This window comes from Odocoileus virginianus, chromosome 31 (genome assembly GCF_023699985.2).
Source record: "Odocoileus virginianus isolate 20LAN1187 ecotype Illinois chromosome 31, Ovbor_1.2, whole genome shotgun sequence".
In the NCBI taxonomy this organism is placed as follows: Eukaryota; Metazoa; Chordata; class Mammalia; order Artiodactyla; family Cervidae; genus Odocoileus; species Odocoileus virginianus.
This window is the reverse complement of record NC_069704.1, coordinates 25,567,461-25,592,005: the sequence shown is the minus strand read 5'-3', so window position 1 is coordinate 25,592,005 and position 24,545 is coordinate 25,567,461. Positions and strand designations below refer to the sequence as shown.

At 42.7% G+C, this 24,545-nt stretch overlaps 1 protein-coding gene across 1 annotated transcript; it reads left to right on the top strand.

The window, feature by feature from the left end:
- The first annotated feature begins 17,537 nt into the window (after positions 1-17,537).
- LOC139032425 (spermatogenesis-associated protein 31E1-like) lies at positions 17,538-24,212 on the top strand. Its single transcript, XM_070459423.1, has 4 exons — positions 17,538-17,762; positions 18,439-18,496; positions 19,079-19,139; positions 19,414-24,212. The coding sequence occupies exons 1-4, from the start codon at positions 17,577-17,579 to the stop codon at positions 23,681-23,683; spliced, it is 4,575 nt and encodes a 1,524-aa protein (XP_070315524.1). The 5' UTR covers positions 17,538-17,576; the 3' UTR covers positions 23,684-24,212.
- The last annotated feature ends 333 nt before the right edge of the window (positions 24,213-24,545 follow it).

Below are 24,545 nucleotides of genomic sequence, written 5' to 3'. Positions count from 1 at the left end.
AAGAATCAGGCTTCCTGTCCTCAGATTATATTACCAAGCTGCACTAATCAAAATTATTTTGTACTGGCACAAAAACAGAAATAAATCAATGGAACAAGATAGAAAGCTCAGAGGTAAACCCACACACCTATGGTCACCTAATCTATGACAAAGGAGACAAGCATATAAATGAGAAAAAACAAAAATCTGTCTCTTTAATAAGTGGTGCTAGGGAAACTGGACAGCTCCATGTAAAAGAGTGAAATCAGAACATTCCCTAATACCATACACAAAAGTAAACTCAAAATGGATGAAAGGTCTAAATTTAAGGCTGGATACTATGAAACTCTTGGAGGAAAGCAGAGGCAGAACACTCTTTGATGTAAATCATAGCAAGATCTTTTTTTGACCCACCTCCTAGAGTAATGAAAATAAAAGCAAATGGGACTTAATTAAACTTAAAAGCCTTTATACAGCAAAGGAGACTGTAAACAAAATGAAAAGACAACTCTCAGAATGGGAGAAAATATTTGCAAATGAAGCAACTGACAAGGGATTAATCTCCAAAAGATAACAAATAACTCATGCTGTTCATATAAAAAATACAACCCAAACAAAAAATGGGCAAAAGATTTAAAGAGATATTTCTCCAAAGATATACAGATGGTCTAAAAACACATAAAAAGATGCTCAACATCACAAATTATTAGAGAAATTCTAACTAAAACTACAATGACATACCACCTCACACCACCCATAATAACCATTATTAAAATGTCTACAAATAGCAACTTCTGGAGGTGGTGTGGAGAAAAGGGAACCCTCCTATAGTGTAGGTGGGAATGTAAGTTAGTGCAGCCACTGTGGAAAACAGTATGCCTTAACAAAGTAGAAAATACTTAATCCAAGGCCAGCAGATGGGAAAAAATAATAAATAATACAGCATATGTAAACAAAACAGAAAAACAATAATAAAAGTCAATGAAACCAAGAGTTGGTTCTGAGAAAATATCAACAGATACCTCAAGATTGTGACACAAGAGACTCCTGAATTTCCCTCCTTCCATGGATGCACTGAGTTTACAGCTACACACAGATCAGTTCCCTCTGAGAGAAGTTTAGAAATTGCTTGAGTGACTCCTACACATTGGGCAACTGAGAAAATACCAACATGAAGGGTGAGACACTTACTATAAACCTCACCCCAGAATAATGCCTTATAATCTTTCTGAAACCATCAACTCCCAGCCCCTTCCTGATCAGTAAAGTATTTGGGCACATTTCTAATGCCCCAGATTTTAAGCCTGTTACCTGAGGGATGGGCCCTCAAATCATCTAGCTCTGAGAACCAAAGGGCTTCCATTCACAAATCCCACAGTGTTACAGCAAAGGAACAATTGTTATTAGGTGCTTGAGCACTCCCTGTGGCTATTTCCTCAAGCTTAGGGCAGAAGGAGCAGATTGCATTTGAGCTGAATCCTCCCCAGAGCCCCAAAGAGCCAGTGGATACTTACCCTGCCCTCTCCCTCCATCTTGCTCCAACAGTGAAACCAAATCTCCTGCATGTCCCTAGAAGGAACTTTCTACACGTTTACAATCCTGACTTTTAAAACTGCCACCTGAGGGATAGACTCCAAAATAGCCTACCTCTGAAAGCCAATGGAGCTTACATTCATGAATCCTACAGTACTGTAGCAAAGAAACAGTTTTTGAAAGGATGCTTGAAGACTCCCTGTAGTTTATACACCCAGGCCCAGCATGGAGGGAGAAAACAAAATGCCCATCTCCCAGTTAGTCCCTGGAAGGAATTTGTATATTTTTCTAGCTGCTGCCTGTGGTTCTGGCTTCTAGTCAGTCTGCATGTAGGAGCTGACTGGGATCCTCCCGTAAGCCTGGTAAAGCTGGTGGGCTCTCTCTCCCAGCTCCAACAGTAAGACCAAGTGTTCATTTTCACTCCTGAAAGCTGGTCCACACATCTCACACCCCAATTTTCAACTACCACCCAAAGGACTAAATGCCAAATCATGTAGCTCTGGTAGCTGACAGGGCTCATCATTCATGAGTCCCTGAGACAACTAAAAACAAAGGCTATTTTATTTGGACACAAAAGCACTTGCAGCAACCAGTTCCCCTGGTTCAGCAAAAACGAAAGTGAAAGTGAAGTTGCTCAGCCATGTCGGACTCTTTGCGAGCCCATGGACTGTAGCCTACCAGGCTCCTCAGTCCATGGAATTTTCCAGGCAAGAGTTCTGGAGTGGGTTGCCATTTCCCTCCTAAAAACAAAGGCTATTTTATTTGGACACAAAAGCGCTTGCAGCAACCATTTCCCCTGGTTCAACAAAAAGTAAGTAAGCAAAAATGCCCAATTCCTGGATTCTTCTTGATAGAGGATAGACTGCATATATAATGTCCTGATTTTCCCAGTTCCTGCCTGATAATTGGGCTTCCAATTAAGCTGCATTAGGGAGTTAAAGGGTACAGGAGCCTAAACAGGTATAAGAATGTTTCCTGCATCTCTGGGGACACTGATGAGTATTGGCACACCCTCAACTATGGGAAGCCACTAAGGAAAAAGACAGGATTTGATCACAAAACTCTGAGAGACAATCAGGAGCTCAGGCCAGGCTGATCATGGAGGTTCATCTATACAAGGCCAATGTGTCAATACTGGGAAGAGTGGCTGTTTTATACAGAAACCAACACAGAAAATCAAGAAAAGTAAAGAGATGAGGATGTTTCAAACAAAATAACAAATCTCTAGGAACTCACCTTAGTGAAGTAGATATAAGTGTTTTACCCAATAGAGAGTTCAAAATAATGGTAATAAAGATGCTTATTGAGGTCAGGAGTATAATGCATGAACAAGGTACAAATTTCAACAAAAAGACAGAAAATGTTTTTTAAAAGTACCAAACATAAATCATAGACATGAAAAACACAATAAATGAAGAATTCAACAGAGATGTTCACAAGTAGACTAGGTCAAGTGGAAGAAAGAATCAGACAAGGCAGTGGAAATCAATCAAAAGAGCGAAAAGAAAGAATGGAAGAAAGCAAAGATAACTTAAGGGTCACTACTTAGTGAACCAATGTAGGTATTCTAGGTCTTCAAGAAAGAAAAAGAGAGAAAGGGCAGAAAGCATATTCAAAGAAATAGTGCCTGAAAACTTCCTTAATATGGAAAAAGAAAGAGATATCCAGATTAAGAAGTCCAGTAAACTTGTGCTTCGGAATTGGAGAGACATAGAATTTTCATAAACAAACAAAAGCTGAAGGAGCTTATATGAAAGTTGTTAAAGGGAATTCTCTATTCCAAAATGAAAGCTTGTAAGTTAGGAATATGAAAACATATGAAAGTATAAAGTTCATGGGCAAATAAATAGTTAAATTCAGAATGACATTGTGATGGTGAAGGTTAAATTTCTTAAAACTTTAAAGGTTAAAATACAAGAACACTATAACTGCAATACTTTGTTAATAAATACACAATATAAAAATCTGCTAATAGGCTTAATGAGGATTCCCTTATATAAAGTCACTTTTCTCTTGTTGCTTTTAAGATTCTCTCTATCTTTAACTTTTGATAATTTCATTATAGTGTGTCTCTGGGTAGATCCCTTTATATAAGGGAATCCTCATTAAGCCTGTTAGCAGATTTTTCAGCAAGAATGTTGCAGGCCATTGGGAACGGGATGATTGAAAAAAAAAAAAAAAAAACAACTGTGAAGAATAGTCTACCCAGTAAACTTGTGCTTCGGAATTGGAGAGACATAGAATTTTCATAAACAAACAAAAGTTGAAGGAGCTTATATGAAAGTTGTTAAAGGGAATTCTTTATTCCAAAATGAAAGCTTGTAAGTTAGGAATATGAAAACATATGAAAGTATAAAGTTCATGGGCAAATAAATAGTTAAATTCAGAATGACATTGTGATGGGAAGGTTAAATTTCTTAAAACTTTAAAGGTTAAAATACAAGAACACTATAACTGCAATACTTTGTTAATAAATACACAATATAAAAAGATGTAAATTGTGACAACAAAAGCATAAAATGAAGAGAGTGTAAAAATGTAGATCTTTTTTATGTATTAATTTTCAAAATTAAGCTTATCATCTTAGCCTGTCATAAATATAAGATGTTGTATGTAAGCCTCATGATAACAAAGAATCAAAAACCTTTAGTAGATACCCAAAACACAGGGACAAGAATCAAGGCATACCACAACAAAATCATCAATTCACAAAAGAAGACAGCAATAGAAGAGTAAAAGAACTACAAAAACCCAGAAGCAATTAAAATAATGGCATAAGCCCTTACCTATCAGTAATTCCTCTGTATGCAAATGGATTAAATTCTTCCATTAAAAATTTAGAGTTGTTTTATGAATTAAAAAACAAGACCCAGCTGTACCATGATAACAAGAGACTCACTTCAACTTTAATAACAGTCAGTCAGTCAGTCAGTCAGTTCAGTCGTTCAGTCGTGTCTGACTCTGCAACCCCATGAATCGCAGCACGCCAGGCCTCCCTGTCCATCACCAACTCCGGGAGTTTATTCAAACTCATGTCCATCGAGTTGGAGATGCCATCCAGCCATCTCATCCTCTGTCGTCCCCTTCTCCTCCTGCCCCCAATCCCTCCCAGAATCAGGGTCTTTTCCAATGAGTCAACTCTTTGCATGAGTTGGCCAAAGTATTGGAGTTTCAGCTTCAGCATCAGTCCTTCCAATGAACACCTAGGACTGATCTCCTTTAGGATGGACTGTTTGGATCTCCCTGCAGTTGAATGGACTCTCAACAGTCTTCTCCAACACCACAGTTCAAAAGCATCAATTTTTCAGCTCTCAGCTTTCTTCACAGTCCAACTCTCACATCCATACATGACCACTGTAAAGGAATGGAAAAAGATACATTATTGTAATGAAAAGTAAAAGAAAGCAGTGATAGCTATAATTATATAGACTTGAAGTCAAACACTGTAACAAGAGACAAAGAAGGTCATTACATAATGATGAATAAATTTAAAAAGAGGACCTATTAATAGAATTATAAATTTTTATTCATCCAACATCAGAGTACCCTAAATATAGAAAGCAAATATTATTTCCTGACTTGAAGCAGAAAATAGGCAGCGATATAATACCATGGGACTTCAATACCTAACTTTCAACAATGGACAGAACATCCCTGAAGAAAATCAATAAAGAAATATTGGACTTAAACTACACATCATATCAGATGAACCTAACAGACATATGCAGAACATTTCGTCCAATACCCCTGGAATACACATTCTTCTCAAGCATACACGGAATGCTCGCCATGATAGACAATGTGTTAGGTCACAAAACAAGTCTTAACAAGTTTAATCCAATTGAAATTACTCTTTCTTTTCCATCCACAATGATATGACAATCCATAACAGTAGGAAAGCCAGACATATCACAAATGTTTTTGTTGTTTAGTTGCTAAGTCATGTCCAACTCTTGTGATCCCATGAACCGTAGCCTGGCAGAGTCCTCTGTTCATGAGATTTCTCAGGCAATAATACCTGGAGTGGGTTTCCATTTCCTTCTCCAGGGGATATTCCTGACTCAGGAGTCAAATCCATGCCTCCTACATTACAGGTGGATTCTTTACTGCTGAACCACTAGAGAAGCCCATCGCAAATAAATAGAGATTAAGAAAACATGTTCCTGAATGAAAAAAGGGTTAAAAGAGAAATCAAAAGGAAATTGGAAAGATATTTTGAGACAAATAAAAATGAAATACAACATACTAAAACTTATGAGAAGTTCTAGAAAGGAAGTTTATAATGATAATAGTATACATTAAGAAAAAAGAAAGCTCTCAAATAAGCAACCTAACAACAACGACTAAGAACACCAAGGAACTAAACAATGAATTAAGCTGATGTTATCAGAAAGAAGGAAATAAAAATCAGGGCAGCTATAAATGAAAAAAAAAAAAAAAAGGACTAAAAATACAAAGGGAAAGACTACTGAAACTAAGAGCTGTTTTTTTAAAAATTATGGTATGTGCATTGGTTTTTCAGACATAATTCTATTGCATATTAACAGACTACAATATTGTATAAACATGTCTTTAATATGTACTGGGGAACCCAAAAGTTCATGTGGAGTGTTTTGTTGCAATATTCACTTTATTTTTGTGGTCTGGAACCACACCTGCAATATCTCCAAGGTATGCCTATACACAATGGAATATTATTCAACCTTTAAAACAGCAGTGCCCAATCTTTTTGGCACCAATTTTGTGGAAGACAATTTTTTCACAGGCTGAGTGGGGGATGGTTTCAGGATGATTTGAACACATTACATTCACTATGCACTTTATTTCTATTATTATATAGTGATATATAATTAAATAATTATACAATCCACCATAATGTAGAATCAGTGGGAACCCTGAGCTTGTTTTCCTGCAACTAGATGGTCCTATCTGGGGGTGATGGGAGACAGAGACACCTGAAAGTGTGTTGCTTATGTCCAGTCTACTCCATGATCTTCTTTTGGTCGCTGTCACTGCAGAAAGTCCTGCTTCACAAAGATAGGATGTTGGAAATGGAAGCAGATTTTTCAGTGCTTTTGTGGCAATCTCAGTATATTCTGCCTTGACTTTAACCCAAAATGTATAGAGATTTGAAGTTGTCTCAAACATAATTTCCCCCACCCTGGGTTGGCAGTTTATTAAAAAAGCACCCCAGTTATCTCATTGTCTTCCTTGTCCATTATTTTTCTTAACAGAACAAGTTACAAAAAATTGGGGAGGGGATATAAATTATCTTTGCAGACTGACATACTTGCAGAGGACTCCTGAATAATGATGATGATTCAAAAGCTCCTAGGTTTACTCCTGAATCAGGCAAAGAGCAAAGAACAACATAAGAAGGAATTTTGTTAACAGCAATCTTATAATACAACATTGATTATGACAGTCCAGTGGTTAAAATTACATTCATGATAAATCACTAAAATCACCCAGTTGCTTGTACGAGGTATGCAAGGAGTCATCTGACGAGTGAAAACCAGAATTGGTAAGGCTTCTCTGGCAGTGTGATTCTGACACCAGTGTCTCTTGGTTCGGTCACCCTCACTTTGAGTCCTGGTTTTCTGTTCCATCTAAGAGGGCAGAGCAGATCCCCAGCTTTTTCAGTTCTTCTACATGTTCCCCAGTTCTGGGGCATCTGCAGAAGAATGTCACCCTCCCCACCCATGAACTTGCAGTTGAGGTACACTTGTGGGCTGGTGGGCTGGTTGGAATAGTGTTTAATGCCTTGTGGGAGCTGGGGGTCGTCTAGCACATTGTAGTTTGTGGAATCTGCACCATGGCATTGCTGAAGCGGCACTGGGGCTGCTCTGGCATCCCCTTGAGGAGGACCACCACCTCGTCCTTCACCAATGCATCCAGGTGCTCCGACGAGCTGCTGCCACCTAAGCTCACCACCTGCACACCTGGGGCCCTACAGGCCGTCATCCACGCTGTGCCCCCAGAGAAGCAGAGACCTGCCTGGCTCAGGGATCCTTTCATCCCCACATGCTGGCCAGAGCCCTTAACTGCCCCACACATGCTTTTAAGGCCACTGTCATTTGTGATCTCAAGCAACTAATCCTCGTCTAGCATGGCCAAAGTCAATTCAACTGGTTTATTCACAAATGGCTGCAGATCCATTCCTTCCCAGTTTGGGGATCATTTGTGGTTGGGAAATAATGCTCAAACCCTTTTGAAAGCTGAGATAGATGATCATGCACCATTTGGGAGAAAGAAGCCCCTGGCTCAATCTCTTTAAAAATCTCTGCTAATGTCTGAAACATGTTAAAAAAATTCCAAAAACAAAAACCAAATTTTCACCCCCATAACTGCTGTTTAACTTTGAATGCAGCCACTTTATCTCCTGACTTGAACAAGTTGTCATGCTCCCCTGAAGGGACAGATTGAGTTCATTGAGCAGGTTGAATATGTCACACAAGTGAGCAAGTTTTGTGGTTCATTCTGTGTCCGTGAAATATGCTGCCAGTGGTGACCATTTTTCTAAAAGATTTATTTGGAGAAGCTCTCATAACTCAAAAACTCTTGCCAGTGATCTACCTTTAGAAAACCATTTCACATTTGTGTTTAAAAGAAGACATGTGTGCTCTGTGTCCATCTCCTCACAGAGGTGTGTGATGTGAGTTAAGAGTATTTTAATATGGTTGTAATTTTAATCACATCCTGAAAAACATTGTTAAGTTCAGGTGACATTTTTCAGATAGACAGTATTTCTTTATGCATGACACAATGCATAGGCTCACATTAAGAAGTGACATTTTTGACCAGAGTAGTGAAACCAGAAAGCCACCCAGTCATGGCAGCCACTCTGTCTGTGCCTGCATGCATGAGTGCTTAGTCGCTTAGTTGTGTCCAGCTCTTTGCAATCCCATGGGCCATAGCTGGCCAGTCTTCTCTATCCATGGGATTCCCAGGCAAGAATACTGGAGTGGGTTGCCATTTTCTACTCCATCTGTCTGTGCAAATACAGACACAAAATGATTAATTCAGTTTTCCTAATACATAATCAATCAAACACTTGAATAGTTCTGCAGCTGTGGTGTTCATTTGCAACTAAAGGGCACATAACATATCCTCCTGCACATCCTCCTGAGAAACGGCACAAAATCAAGTATTCTTGCCGAGCTGTCAACAGCTCGTTGACAACAGCTCGTAGACTTGTTAACCTGGGTTACATACCACAGTGACTAATTAACCCTCTCTAACAACTGTACCTCAATATCCTCTGCTATTTCATCAATTCATCTAATTATGGTGCTAGATGAAGAGGAATATGTGCCACGTTTTGAACTGCAGCCTCTCCTCAAAGTTCATGACAAATGTCCTTAGCAGCAGGGATGATCAACTCTTCACCAATAGTAAAGGACCTCATAGCTTTGGCCCCTAAGAATGATGCTCTCAGTGCAGACACATTTGATGAAGTGGTGGCCTTCAATAATTGCTTCTGTTCTTCATGCTCACATTTTTTTCTCTTTTGAAAAACTCCAAAGGCTTGTCTTTTAATGCAGAGTACTCGATCTCCATGTGGCAAAGGGCTTCATAGCTTCTTTGGATAGCCGGCCACTACATATTATACAAAGCAGGCTTGAAGAATGTGGACTGCCTGTTGCAATGAACCTGTAATTTAAGTAGGACTCTTGGTATTTTCTTTTAAATATAGCTTTCTTTTTGTTGGCAGTTCTATTCTCTTCTGCCATCTCATCATTGAATCTTCCACCTTCAAAGAAACTCCCCAGAAAATTTGTCTTTTTCTCATTTTGACTAGGGTTAGCTTCAGGGCTTAAAAAAACTAGGACTGAGACAAGTGCACAGTGTGGGAAAGAGGCACGGACAGAAGTGGTAAATGAAATAATGGGTGGGATCCGCATGAACTAAAATAAGCATCAGATTCTGACTTAAACCTGCCACCAGATGCAGCTGTATAGCTGAAGTACATCAACTCATTTGCCACAGCTTAATTGTTGCTTGCTGCTCCCTGATATGGTTTTGGCATAAGCCTGCAAGCAATTGATTTATTATGGCCTTCGTGCAGTCAAACCTCTCTGCTAATGATAGTCTGTAGTTGCTCCCCAGCACTAGCATCACCACCTCTGATCATCGGGTATTGGCTTCTCACAAGGAGCATGCAACATAGATCCCTTGCATGGGCAGTTCACAGTAGGGTTCTTTCTCCTATGGGAATCTAATGCCGCCACTGGTCTGACAGGAGGCAGAGCTCAGGCAGTAATGTGAACAGTGAGGAGCAGCTATAAATACTGATAAAGTTTCTCTCACTCACCTGCTGCTCACCTCCCGCTATGCAACTTGGTTCCTAACAGGCCACAGACTGTCTGGTTTGTGGCCTGGGGGTGGGAACCCCTGCTTTAAAAAGAAGAAAATCCTGTTATTTGTGACAGCATGGAGGAAACTGACAGAGATTATATTAAGTGAAATAAGCTAGATACAGCAAGACAAATACAAATATGCATGATATCACTTTAATATGGAATACAAAACAGTCATAGTAGTGGGGTGCAGGATGGTAGTTGACAGGAGATAGGGGATGGCAATATGGGCAGGTATTGATCAAGGAGTACAAAGTTTCAGGAAAAAAGAATAGGCTCTGAAAATCTATTGTACAATGATATAGTAAACAATACTGTATTGTATACTTATAACTTTCTAAGACAGTAGATCTTAAGTGTTTGTGCCAAAAATAAAGAAAGTGGTGATTGTATGCGATTAATTGGCTTGATTGTGGCAATTATTTTTAAAATGTATGTGTACATCAAAACATCAACTTGTGGGGGGATCGGGATGGGGAACACATGTAAATAGAAAGAAAAAAAACATCAAGTTGTGTGTCTTAAATATATATTTTCATTTGTCTTATACCTCACTAAAGATAGGAAGAAAAAAGAAATGAGGTACTGATTTATACTGTAATATGCATGTAATATGCATGAAAATTATGCTGTGAAAGAAGTCAGACATAAATGGTCACATACATGTAATTACATTTATCAATAAATGAAATATCCAAATAGATGTATCTGCACAGACAGAAAACAGATTGGTGATTGCCCAGATGTTAGGTGAAAGAAGGAACAGAGTGTAACGGCTCCATGAGCAGGTTTCCTCTAAGGTAATAAAAATGGTTTTGAACTAGAAAAAAGGATTACACAACACTGTGAATGTACTTGAAGCCATTTAACAAGTTAAAATGGTTGATTTATCTCAGTCAAAAAATAAACCCTCTCCTCAAGTTACTTTTAGTTAGTTTACTGTGTCAGTGCAAGTTTTAATATGAATTATATCTTTAAAGAAAAAAACAGCCTCATTTCACCCCAGATAGAAGATGGCAGAGTAGGAGGATGTGGAGTTTGTGTCTCCTCACAGCTACAACATGCATGCATCGGAGCAATTCTCACAGAGCACCTATTAGGCGCTAGAGTGGGGGACCTCAAACACCTAAGGGAATGCACAACCAGGTAGGACATGGGGCGGGGAAGAGGGGGAAGAAAAGTGGAGGCGAGATGGGATCGGTGCCCTGAGTGGTGCCAAGAGAGGCTCCCACACCCAGAGGGGCCTTCTCACAGCAAGGGGGTCAGCAGGGAGGGAGGGAGAGGGATTCTGGCGGAGTTGTGGGGATCAGAGCGGAACTTGGAAAGTGGCTCCCCCTGACTGCTCAGGCCCCAGTGAGACTGCTAGGGTCCTGGGCCTGAGCCTCACCCCTGTCAGGGCCTCTCTGGTGCTGAGTGAGAAAACTCACTCAGAGACCAAGACCTGGCCAGCACTCCTATCCCAGGGGCTTTATCAACACCATGCGTGGTCTTGGAGGGGTCATATTGAATGCCTACCACTTGCTCAATATCATATTTCATTTTACAGAGAAATAATAGTCACATTAACATCCCTATTGCAGAAAGTATTCTTGTGACTTTGATAGTGAGCTTGCATTTAAAGGGCATTTTTAAAGTAAATCTTCCCAAATGTGATTATGAATATGTGAATGTTTTTGGTCTTGTACTTTCAATAATATGAAACTATTATGACTTAAGTAGTATGATTAAGGTAGGAAAAAATTTTTCCTTTCTCCCTAAAAATGTGTTAGAATAATTTGGGTTATAAAAGCCTGGAATCATAAAGGCTGATGGTAAAAAACAAGTGATTGGGATAGCTCTAATTAGGTACTTTCTAAAATATTTTTCTTTCTTCTTTCTGAAGTATTTAAGCTACAGAGAAGCTTGTTAACTATAATAGGGCTCATTGAAGGCAGATTATTCAGAAATGAGCAGGGCCCTGCCTGCCCTCAAATGCATGTGTAGGCGAGATGCTCTCAGTTCAAGCCAGGCTCTCTGTGCCCTGAAATATGGCTAAAGCTGCACAGTGCTATGAAGACAACTTATGAGGAGAGGAGTGTGTGCAAGAAAGCAACAGAGCATGGCTCTTAGGGACTATCACATTTCAGGGGCCAAATAGTCTGGATTTGGCCTGGTCCCCAGTCCTGAGCAAGTTTGGAAACATCACAGAGTCTCTCAAAGAATATGTTGGTAAGAAGTCTTTAAATTCTTATTTTATGTTTATTTTTAATTGGAGGATAATTGCTTTACAATATTATGTTGGCTTCTGTTATACAGAGTGAAGTAAGTCAAAAAGAGCAAAACAAATTTCATATATTAGCACACATATATGGAATATATAACATAGAAAAATTGTACTGATGAACCTATTTGAGGGGCTGGAATAGAGATGAGACACAGAGGACCGACTCTGGACACTGTGGGGTGAGGAGAGGGTGGGACATCCTGGGAGAGTAACATTGACATATTTACCCTACCATGTGTAAAATAGCCAGTGGGAGTTGCTCTGTAGGCACAGGAAGCTCAACCTGGTGCTCTGTGAAGTCTTTAAATTCTATACCAGCTCTGTAATTCTTTATTTACATTGTTTAATTAGTTTGCCACACTTTATTGTGTGACCTTTTGCAATCCTCATTAGGTTTCAGCAGCTTTGAACTTTTCACTTACCTTGACATCAGAGCTCTACAAAGTTGTCTAATTAATGAAAAAGTCCATGTAAAATGATAGCAGGTATCTTAAGAGACTGCCTTTCTATCTTAATGTTATTGATTACTAAATTTATCTACCTGTGGTTAACCTTGTCAACGGTTAGCAAATATTATTTAGCCGAAAATAATGTTTCTAATACAGTGCTTCAAAAATTACATTAAATTTCTGCCTTATACCTTAAATTTATACCTTAAGGTATAATTTGTACTTTAAATTAAATTAAGGTATAGTCTCCTGGTATAATTATTTAAAAATATTTATTTATTTATTGGGCTTCATTGGGTCTTAGTTGTGGCACTCAAGATCCCTGTTGCATCATGCAGGATCTTTCACTGTGGTACACGGACTCTCTAGCCGTGGTATGAGGGCTCAGCAGTTGTGGCACAACAGGTTTAATTGCTCCTCGCATGTGGGGTCTTAGATACCCAAACAGGGGTTGATCCCAAGTCCCTGCATTGCAAGGAAAATTCTTGACCACTGGACCACCATGGAAGTCCCCTGATATAATTTTTTGTTTCTGTTATTATTGAACTGGAGCAGGGCCTCATGTCCTCCACCTGCATCTTTTTCTGTAAACAAAACAAAACAAAACAAAACAACTTGAGCTTAAATAATAAGTTTAATCAGAGAAGTGAGAAAATGCAGAAACAAAGAAAAGTAATCCAAATAAAGAAAAGGACAAAATAACTATAGTTTAGTCAGTAAACAGAGTCAAGGACCTTTAGTTTCTTCTCAAGGGCCATTGATAGTATTCTGAGCCATATCCTGTGAGCTGCCTTCTAAATAGTGAAACCACTACCAGGTAGAAGAAGTCAGCTACATGATGACCAGATTGTAGCCATGACATAAGCTGCCACATTTCCGAGAAGGAAATGGGAACAAACTGATGCTGTAACTGAAGGCTAACTGCACTTAAAACAATCAAGATGACTCTGGTCAGACAACCGCCTGGCAAATTTGAAGATGGCTGTCAGAGCTGACTGTGCTGTTTCTGCTTGTAGCTCCCTGCCTCTGTCTATGAAAGCTGTTGTCTACAGGTTGTCTGTGGGAGGGGGTGCCAGCCTTCAGACAGGAGTCCACCTTTTCCTACCCCTCTCCCCCTACCCCCGCCCTGGTTACTAGCATCCAAAATAGAGCAAACTTTCCTTTACACTCATGTTGCATCTTTATTTGCTTTTGAATGGCAAGCAGCTGGACCCCACTTTCAGTTACATTATGTTACCAATGATAAAATGACTGCCTCAAAGTTGAAGTTGTCTTGAATGGTTGCACACTCTCAAAACAAAACAACACACCACACTTCTATATAGATTTTTTTTCTTATTCAAGCACATTATTTTTTAGTGATTTGTTTTGGAATAATTGTATATAGACAGTAAGTTGCAAAATTAGAACAGAAAGGCCCCAAGTAATCTTCATCTAGTTTTCCTAATTTGTTACATTTTATGTAACAATAAGACACTATCAAAGCTAGGAAACTGATATTGGGACAATATATGTGTGTGTTTTATAACATGTGTATTTAATAACATGTGTAGCCACCACTATGGCTTCCCTGGTGGCTCAGTGGTAAAGAATCCATCTACCAATGTAGTAGACATGGGTTTGATCCCTGGGTCAAAAAGATTCCTTGTAGTAGGAGATGGCATCCCACTTCAGTATTCTTGCCTGGGAAATCTCATGGGCAGAGGAACCTAGTGGGCTACAATCCATGGTGTTGCCATGACTGAGCACATGATAAAGTCAACAAATAGAGAAACTCAATGAGGAACTACAAATTATAAAAAAAGGAAACAAATATAAATTCTGGAATTCAAAACGACCATAATTGAAATGGAAAATTGACTAGGGGTTCAAAAGTGCATTTGAGATGGTAGAATAAAGAATCCATAAATTTGAAGATGGATTAATAGAAATCACTGTAAAAAACAAAGAGAAAAGGTTGAGGAAAAATGAGCTATGGGACCCATTAAGCACACTAGCAAACATGGAAACAATCTCAAAAAGCAGGGAGAGAAAGAGGAAGAAGAAAAAATACTTGTAGACTTGACTGAAGTCTTACCAAATCTGATGGAAAACATTAATCTACAGGCTCAATGTTTACCTCTAGTAAAATGAAAGCAAAAAGATACATCTAAGACACATTCTGGTCAAAGTGTGGAAAAACCAAGGTAAACTCTTGGAGCAAGGGAAAAACTGTTCTCCATATACAAGAGAACCACAGTAAAACACTGACAATCAGAAAGAGTAGAGGCAAGGCTGTGTGAGGACATATTCAAAGAGCTGAAAGAAAAATATTGTCAACCTAGGATTGCATGTCTAGAAAATCTACCCTTCAAAAAAAGAAAAATTAAGATATTCCCAGATAAAAAAAAAGAGCTGGAGAATTTGAAGCTAGCAGTCCTACTTATAAATACTACCGAAGAAAGCTTTTTGAACTGAAAAAAAAAAAAAAAAAAGAAGGTTGATTCTAGATTTGAAAATGCTGGATTAGGCTTCTCTGATAGCTCTGGTAAAGAACCTGCCTACCAGTGCATGGGATACAGGTTCAATCCCTGCTCCAGGAAGATCCCACATACCATGGATCAACTAAGCCCATGTGCCACAACCTATTAACCCTGTTCTCTAGAGTCCAGGAACCACAACTAGTGAGCCCACACATAAACTGAAACCTGAGTGCCCTGGAGTCTGTGCTCTACCACAAGAGAAGCCACCACAATGAGAAGCCTGTGCAATGCAACTAGAGATTAGCCCCTATATGCTCCAACTAGAGAGAAGCCCATGCAGAAACAAAGACTCAGCACAGACAAAAGTGAATAAATAAGTGAAGAAAAGTATTAGAAACAAGAAAATGATAGCTTGATTTGCTAAAGGATATGTGTATATCAGTAGAGAATGTTCCAAAAGTTTTGGGGACTTTACTGATTTTAGAAGTAAGGATGTTGGAAATGTATGAAAAAAATTTTTTTTGAAAGCTTAACTATTTTAATTTGTTTTATACTTCATAGCTTTGAAAATTTCAAGTAATTTTTTCTGTTTAATTTTTAAGTTCCTGTGTCTGAATATAGTGAAGATTAACTGAAATTAAAAAACAATTTAATGTTTTCAAAATTCACATGGCTGAAGAAGGATTAGATGCATACCAGAAATGGATACCAGAAGTAGAAGATATTAAGAAGAGGTGGCACGAATACACAGAAGAACTATACAAAAACGATCTTCATGACCCAGATAACCACAGTGGTGTGATCACTCACCTAGAGCCAGACATCCTGGAATGTGAAGTCAAGTGGGCCTTAGGAAGCATCGCTATGAGCAAAGTTAGTGGAGATGATGGAATTCCAGTTTAGCTATTTCAAATCCTAGAAGATGATGCTATAAAAGTGCTACACTCAATATGCCAGCATATTTGGAAAACTCAGCAGTGGCCACAGGACTGGAAAAGGTCAGTTTTCATTCCAATCCCAAGGAAAAGCAATGCCAAAGAATGTTCAAACTACCGCACAATTGCACTCATCTCACATGCTAGCAAAGTAATGCTCAAAATTCTCCAAGCCAGGCTTCAACAATATGTGAACTGTGAACTTCCAGATGTTCAAGCTGGGTTTAGAAAAGGCAAAGGAACCAGAGATCAAATCACCAACATCTGTTGGATCTTCGAAAAAACAAGAGAATTCCAGAAGAACATTGACTTCATTGACTACTCTAAAGCCTTTGACTGTGTGTATCACAACAAACTGTGGAAAATTCTTTAAGAGATAGGAATACCAGACCACCTGACCTGCCTCCTGAGAAATCTGTATGCAGGTCAAGAAGCATTAGTTAGAACCAGACATGGAACAACAGACTGGTTCCAAATTGGGAAAGGAGTATGTCAAGGCTGTATATTGTCACCCTGCTTATTTAACTTATATGCAGAGTATATCATGTGAAATGCTGAGCTGGATGAAGCAGAAGCTAGAATCAAGATTGCAGGGAGAAATATCAATAACCTCAGATATGCAGATGATACCACCCTTATGTGACTGCAGCCATGAAATTAAAAAACTCTTGCTCCTTGGAAGAAAAACTATGACCAAACTAGACAGCATATTAAAAAGTACTGACAAAGGTCTGTCTAGTCAAAGCTATGATTTTTCCAGTAGTCATGTATGGATGTGAGAGTTGAACTATAAATATAAAGAAAGCTGAGTGCCGAAAAATTGATGCTTTTGAACTGTGGTGTTGGAGAAGACTCTTGAGAGTCCCTTGGACTGCAGGGAGATCAAACCAGTCAATCCTAAAGGAAATCAGTCCTGAATATTCATTGGAAGGACTGATGCTGAAGCTGAAGCTGCAATACTTTGGCTATCTGATGCAAAGAGCTGACTCATTTGAAAAGACCCTGATGCTGGGAAAGATTGAAGGTGGGAGGAGAAGGGGATGACAGAGGATGAGATGGTTGGATGGCATAACCAACTCGATGGACATGAGTTTGAGCAAGCTCTGGAAGTTGGTGATGGACAGGGAAGCCTGGCATGCTACAGTCCATGGGGCCACAAAAAGTTCATGATTGAGTGACTGAACTGAACTGAACTGAAAGAAGTATGATAGAAATTTAAGTTCTATGCCTGGGTTGATGCAAAGCACTAATATTACCATGTGGAAAATTTGGAGTTACGAACAAGGGCATCCTGAGAGTGAAAATATCTGAGAACCCTGTCTGAATTCCAGATGGGATGCACTGACACTCAACTAAAATCTCTGCCTAACAGGATGAGAAGGTAGGATAGGAAGACTCAGAGAAGGTAGATGAATAAAGCTGAAAGGCTCAGTGTTTGGGGGAGGGACCAGGGTCCAGCCTCCTCCTCTGTCACTCCCTCCTCACCTCCAGGAGCCCTTTGTGACCAGACCACAGCTCTGTGATGTGGGCCTAGTATTTAAGTCCCCAAGCGCACACCCTGTGCTCAGTTGCCTGAAGGCAGCAGTGTGATAAAGATGATGGAGAATTCTCCCTTTTCTCTGAAAAGCACTTTTGATATTTGGCTGAACTCCAGTTCCACTTACTGGGTGACTGATACCATCCTTGCCTTTCTGTTTGGACTGGGGCTCTTTTTCCTGTTCCTTCCCTATCTCGAGAATAATCCATCCTTTCCACCTCCCAGGAAACATGGAGACATAAAGGTAAGGAACCCTTGGCACAGCTTCACAAGCACATGGTTCTCTCTTTTGTTATTATTTCCACTTTTCTGAATCAATTAGAGAGACCCCAGAGATGGGAAAGAATATGACATCTATTCTCAAGGAAGTATACAACATCATCCCTCTAGGGACAAACCAGGCTGGGAAGGGGATACAGTGAACACTAGGATTTCTAGCCAAAAGGTCTCAGGGGTCTCTCTAATTGATTCAGGAAAGTGGAAATCCTCAGACTCCTGAGCACCAGTTCATCAGCCGTGAACAGCTATCTCAGACGAGGGCTGAGCTGAGGGCAGTGCCGAGGCCCTGAGAGCCTCAGCGAGGGGGCTGGAGTAGGGCCCTGGACTTGGGAAGCAGAGACCTACCTGATGGAGCTCAAATTCACCAATGGGTCTGAGAATGTGTATTTCTTGAGTAGAGGAACAGTGACAAAGGAACTATGATGAATCTCACATTGAAAATCCGTCCTTATGTTCTTCAAAAAAATTATTTTTATTCCCTTTAAAAATGAGTAAAAGGGAAGAAAAAACAGAAAAAAACACATACTCTGCTAGTTAAATGTATAAAGTCATATTATGTATGGACACTGAGTGTCCGATGCTTATCTAGAAAGGGGAGAATGAGAATGGGGTCCCAGGTCCTTGCTTTTTCTGTCTCTCAGCCTCAAATGGAGCCAAGGAGAAGAAGGAGGAGTCGGAAGAAAAACGGAGCTCTGAAAGGTAGGTTATGCCATTCAGCCCTGTGTGCCCGGGTGTTAGCCCCGACCCTCTCTGGCCCTGAGGGCCCAGCTCAATGGGTTCTGAGGAGTCCAGTGGCCGGGCCCGCACCTCAGGAAACAGAACGCCCATGGAGGCTCCTGAGGAGCAGAGCAGAACACACATACTTCCCAGATTCCATGTGTAGAACGAAGCTGTGAGGGTCCTGGAAATGGGTGTGGCCCAGCAGGGGTGTGTGGGCTGCGTTGGACCAATAGCACCTGGATTGGGAGGTGGGACCTCCAGGTCCAAGTGTGGACATGTTAACTTTGCTCAGATTCATCTGTGAGGTGACCCCTGCCATGGGTGACCCCCATGGAGGGGTTGTGAGGGCAGCAGGAGGCAATGGATATGGGAGCACTTTGTAAACGATAAACCCTTTCCTGAGGTTCACCGTCACTGTAAGGGACCATTAGACAGCCTTGGACCCTGCTGCCTGGACTCCAATCTCCCATTGGTGTCCTTTTAAAGGACAGTGCACTCAGCCTCCTTTAAGAGCCCTAGGCCGCTGCCTTCACCACCATGACCCACTTTTCTGATTTTCAGCTTGCAGAGATTGCCTGAAAGAATTGGAAGAGATCCGGGGCCTGACTTCACTTCTGCAACCGTAAAGACTCTTCCCCTTCTCTCCTGGGTTCTTATTCCTCTCAGATCCTATAGTGTGATCCCAGGGCCATAGGCAGCCTGGGGCTGAGCTGGGAGGGGGAGTCCTAGGGTGGGGGTATGGCAAAAACCCTGGTGTGAGGGACAGCAGGAGCATTATGAAGTCAGCAGGGGGCCAGGGAAGGCTGTGGGCTGCAAGTAACACCCTTGCCTGGCCTGCCCAGCCCTCCTGACCCCAGGGGCTCCTGGCTGCAGCTTGTGCCTCCTGTCTCCTGCAGCCATGTGGGGAGGTTCCCTGAAAAGGGCAAGTTTCATCAGCTCACCTCTCAAGATCCCCTTGGGAAGGTGTGCAAAGCAGCACCTGCTGGAGCCCACCAGCCATGCAGGGAAGAGACTGCTCCCACCGTGTCCCCGGCTCCTCTGACTGAGCAGCCTTTACCTCAGGCCTCCACCCGTTCTTCAGACTCAATTCCCGCCTCATTTTCTGTTCACTCGGATTCCTCCTCGAGAGTTTCTCAAATACCAGAGCCTTTCCTTCCCCTGGACAGACTTTCACCCCAGCCACTGGCTGTTTCTCCTGCCCCGCCTTGCTCCCCTGATGCAGTGGCCTGCCCTGCACCTCCGACAGCCTCCTCTGTCCCACAGCCACCAGTGGCCATGCTGAGTCTCAGTCAGGGTGAATCCATGGCACTCCCGTTGGGCACCATCTCACACCGGTCATCTCCACCCTCCCCTTGGAGACCAGCCATCTCAGACCTAGTCCATTCAAGCTGCCCCCTTTCAGCCCTGTCTTGGTGGCAGGGGGCTGAAAACACCTGGAGCTCCTCCACTGTGACGCACTTTGAGTCCCAGCAAGAACACCTTTCCAGTCATCTGGCAGAGGCCTCGTTCTGGGGAGACCCCACAGACAGGCAGGTGGAGGCTGGTAGCCTCTCTTTTGTGAACCCGGATGCCCAGAAGCTGCTGGAGATACTAATCACGAAGAGAGTAGAATTAAAGTTTTGGAAGAAGAAAGGAAAGAAGGTGGAGGCAGGCTTTTGGATCATAAAAGGCAAACCAGAGCAACTGCTTTGTCCCGAGAAGGCCCCATACCCTGGCACTTTGGGGGACCGTCTAGAGAAGACATGCAGCCACCTCTTCTGGGGTCTCCCTTTTCTGCACAGCGAGTCTCTGGTTGCTACTGTCACAGTACCTGGGTCCTCTCTAGAGTTACACCCCATTTTAGTCAATGAATGCTCTAAGATCAAACCACTCCAAATTCCGGCTAAAGTAACATCACGACTGTCATTGACCCAGCCCTTGACCTCCACTGTGGCCCAGGCACGACCCAAACCCTTGATTCCAACCATGGCCCAGTTTCAACCACCACCTCAGGGTCACATGGAGACCCAGGCTCAACCCTTACACTTGACTTCAGTCCTGCCCCAATATCAGCCACAACCTCGGGTTTACTTGGAGACTCAGACCCAACCCCTACCCTTGACTCCAACTATGCCCCATTGTCAAGCACAAACTCGGGCTCACATTCAGACCCGGGCCCAACCCCAACCCTTGTCTACAACCGTACCCCAATGTCAACCATCACCTCGGGCTCATATGGAGACTCAGACCCGACGCCTACCCTTGACTCCAGCTATGCCCCATTGTCAAGCACAAAGTCGGGCTCACATTCAGACCCGGGTCCAACCCCAACCCTTGTCTACAACCGTACCCCAATGTCAACCATCACCTCGGGCTCACATGGAGACTCAGACCCAACGCCTACCTTTGACTCCAATCATGCCCCAATGTCAACCATCACCTAGGTTTCAGTTAGAGACCACTGCTCATATCTCACCATCTCTTCCAAGCCAACCATCTTCTTCTAAACCACAGACTAGGTATGGTGAAGTATCTTATGCAACAGTCCAAAGTAAGGGACAAACTTCTGTCCCAAATGCAATTCAAAACCTGGAACATCACTTTTTGATAAAGCAATTAGAAAGTGGGAAAATTATACCCTCTTTGGTTAAAAGATATCAGCATGTTTTTAGCCAAGTCATCCCCAACCGTTCCCAGGAGAGCAGGCCTTCCCAGGCCCACATCTCTGTCACCACCCCTTTTGGGGATTTGATCAGCCCTGAGGTTCGGGGGAACCTGGAGCACCACCTTTCCGAAAGGTTCATACAGCAACAGAGTGACCTGCCCTGCAGAATCCAAGCTTCTCAGAAAGTGATGCAGCCTCAGGGAAAATTCTCAAAGCTTAGTCAGGTACAGGCTAAGAAGGGGCCCTCAATACCCTCTGCAGTTCTAGGCAAAAGCAGCCAGGACGCACAAAAGATGGGGTCCAGATCCTCGGCAAGGATCCCACCAGAGAGGGACCTTTGCCAGGATATAGAACAAAGTGTGGGGAAGATCCTAAAAGATCTGTATATGACCTCAGCCAACACCACAGTGAAGGTTCCAGGAGTGAAGGCTGAGCCACAAAGAGATTTGATCCCAGACAGGAAACATCCAGAAGATCTGGGAGTCTTTATGGGCATGAACATTAAGCAGATTCAAGAGAGTCCAATCCCTGTGGGTGTCCATTGTTTGAGACTTACTGCCAACCATGTTGTAGACCTTTCTGGAGAGTCAAATGCTTATCAAGAAACAGAAAATCTAGATTCCTCTCAGGGAGGGGAAGCCTCCACGAACACCTTCCATGAGTCTCGTGTCCTCAATCCTGATGTCCAACAGGATTTGGAAACATACATACTAAAATTTCGGGTGAAGCATATGTGGGGCTTAGTCCTCAAGGTCCTCAAGTTCATATTTTGCTTGAAGTTGAGAAAGCCCCACTGCATACCCCTTCCAAGATCCACCTTGAAAGCTACTTGTGAATCTGGGGACCACTCAAAAGCCCAGTCTACAGAGGTCTTTGGAAAACCTCCTCAGCCCCAAGCTGGAGAGAGAATGATAACAGCTGAGGCAGCTTCCCCCGTGGAGACTGCCTTCCCCACTCTCTCATGGGCCAGCGAGGAAACCCAGGGAGTCATGGGAGGACCCCTACCTGGTGGCATCCTTAAGCCCTCAGAGATCCCTCTGACTAGTCATGGAGACAAGCCACCTCCTCAGACCCCTATGTACAACTTTGTGGGCAGAATCTGGCACAATGAGAATACCATGGGGGCTGACAAAGGCAGCCTGGAGCCTTGGAGCAGTCCAAGTCCGGCAATGGCCAGCAATGAGCCACAGCAGAAAGCTGGGAGATGGGCTTTCCCAGACGCCTACTCTAGTGTCTCAGTAGTGGAACTCGATGAAAGGCCCCAATCTTCCGTGGGACAAGAGGCCACGGAGGAGGACTCTGGTTGGAAGAGTACTTTTGAATCTTGTTTGCTGATCAAATCGCAAAGTGATAGTATGGATTTGAGGGGATCACAGTCTCCAAAATCCAATAAATGCTTCTCATTGAATACAAAGTCTGTTGCCTCAAGTTTAGAAGATCTACGCCTTGGGGCACAGCTTCATAAGCTTGAGCGCCAAGGTTTCACAGATAAGCAGAAACAGGCTCAAGGCCAGGCCACTGATGGGCTCCTTCAAGACTGTGAAACTGGGGCCACTAGCACGCTTCTCAAAAACGGTCGCTCAGATATGTTCATTGCTGCAAACAACTTGCCTTCTCAGGAATCCCTGTCTTGTTCCCAGACCTTGTCCAGTGGAGGCACGACCAATTCCCAGGCGCTCTATGATGTTTCATCAACCGGAGGGAGCAGCCAGGGGCAGCAGGAGGCCCTAAGGTGGCAGCCCCAACGTATGTGCCAGAGCAAGAAGTTTGTCCCCACTGATGGGAGAGGGAATTACAGGAGGTCCAAACTAGGGCAGCGTAAAAGATTGGCAAAACGGAGGGCCTACCAGGCCCGCAGGATGAACCACTCTGGCCAGGAAAAGGAATCAGCAGAGTCACTAAGAAGCAAGGCCCACCAGTTTGCCTTGAAGAAGGGACAGCTTCCTATAGAAAGCCACTTCAGAAAATGGATGAAGCAGCTTCTACAGTGGATTTTCCCCAATAAAAGCAAAAGACCAGAAGAGCACCTGCAACAAGGCCAGCCTGCAGCAGCCACTACCGGCTACAGTAGCCACTACAGCAGCTACCAGACCCAGGAACCAGTCAAAAGTAGACTGATTACAGACAGCAGAACTGCTGAGGCTCAGGTTCTCATGACGGCTGTTGGAAAGATCATAAAGGAAAAGATGGTATTTCACTATAGGCCTCATGCCTCGGAGTTAAATTGGTGCCAAGGAGAACTCCGGGCCCCATTAGGTCCATGTTACTGCTATCATAGGTTTTCCTCCTACCAAGAGCAAAGGAGAATGGTGGGAGGTACATCCTGCCGTCACCAAGCTGCCCCAGTGGGCCACAGCTGTTCTAAAAACAGTGAGTGGATCAGTGCCAGGGGCACCAAATGGGCTGCCCTACCCAGGGAGCCAGGTCCCCCTCTAGGCAGAGCTTGCCAGCATAGATCAAGAATGACAAGTGTCTCCAGCCATAGCCTCCACTGTCCAAGGCACTGTCTTTTTCAAAAATAAACCTCTTCTGGTCAATCAGAACACACTTGTCACAGCTTTCCTGGTAGGAAATCTCTTCTCCAAGGAAAAAAAATGCATACCATTCAGATAAAATTTTTTTTCTCTCATGTTAGCACATCATCTGTGTGCTAATGGCTTCTTCCTACCACAAATTTTATTGCTTCCTGAAATAATTCTTGTTTCTCATGAGAAGGGGTAACCTGTCTGTGCCACTGGGGGAAGGGAAGGGATCAGGGTCCACTCTTCCCAGGTGCCAGCTTTATCTTCCAGATGGGACAGGGCCATGGAGGGAGGGTGACCCCAATGTGGATGCTCACCCTCACCCCAATTCCCTCACTGCACCTTCAGTTTCCATAATACCAGCATTATGGAAATGAGCAACGGCATTCAGGACGTGTCAAGGTGAACTAGACTTAAAGACCTCCCCCTTCTCAGGATTCAGCTCAGCCCTCTCTCCCTCTCGTTCTCTACCTTGAACTTGTGCAGCTGTAGGGGAGGGCTTGGCAGAGGCCGAAATTCCCCTCAGTCTCCAGAAAGTGTCAGAAATAAGTTCACATGTCAGAATAAGAGAGGAGTTTGGGGCCAGTGCTGGCCCTGAGTCCAGGGTATGAGAAACCTCTTCCTCATGTCATGGGGGGGATAGATGACACTGCTCTGAAATCCCCTTCTTTCCTGGAAGGAGCTGGGATTGAGATTGGCCAAGAGTGTCACCCTCCCTCTGCCCTTCTTTTACTCTGGAGCAGTGGTGAGGACAAAGATCATACGTTCCCAGCTCTGAGGATGTGTGGTGGGGAGCATGCACGCTCCTGAGGCTTCATCCACCGCTGCCCTGGAGGAGAGGACAGCCCTGCTCACAGGACCC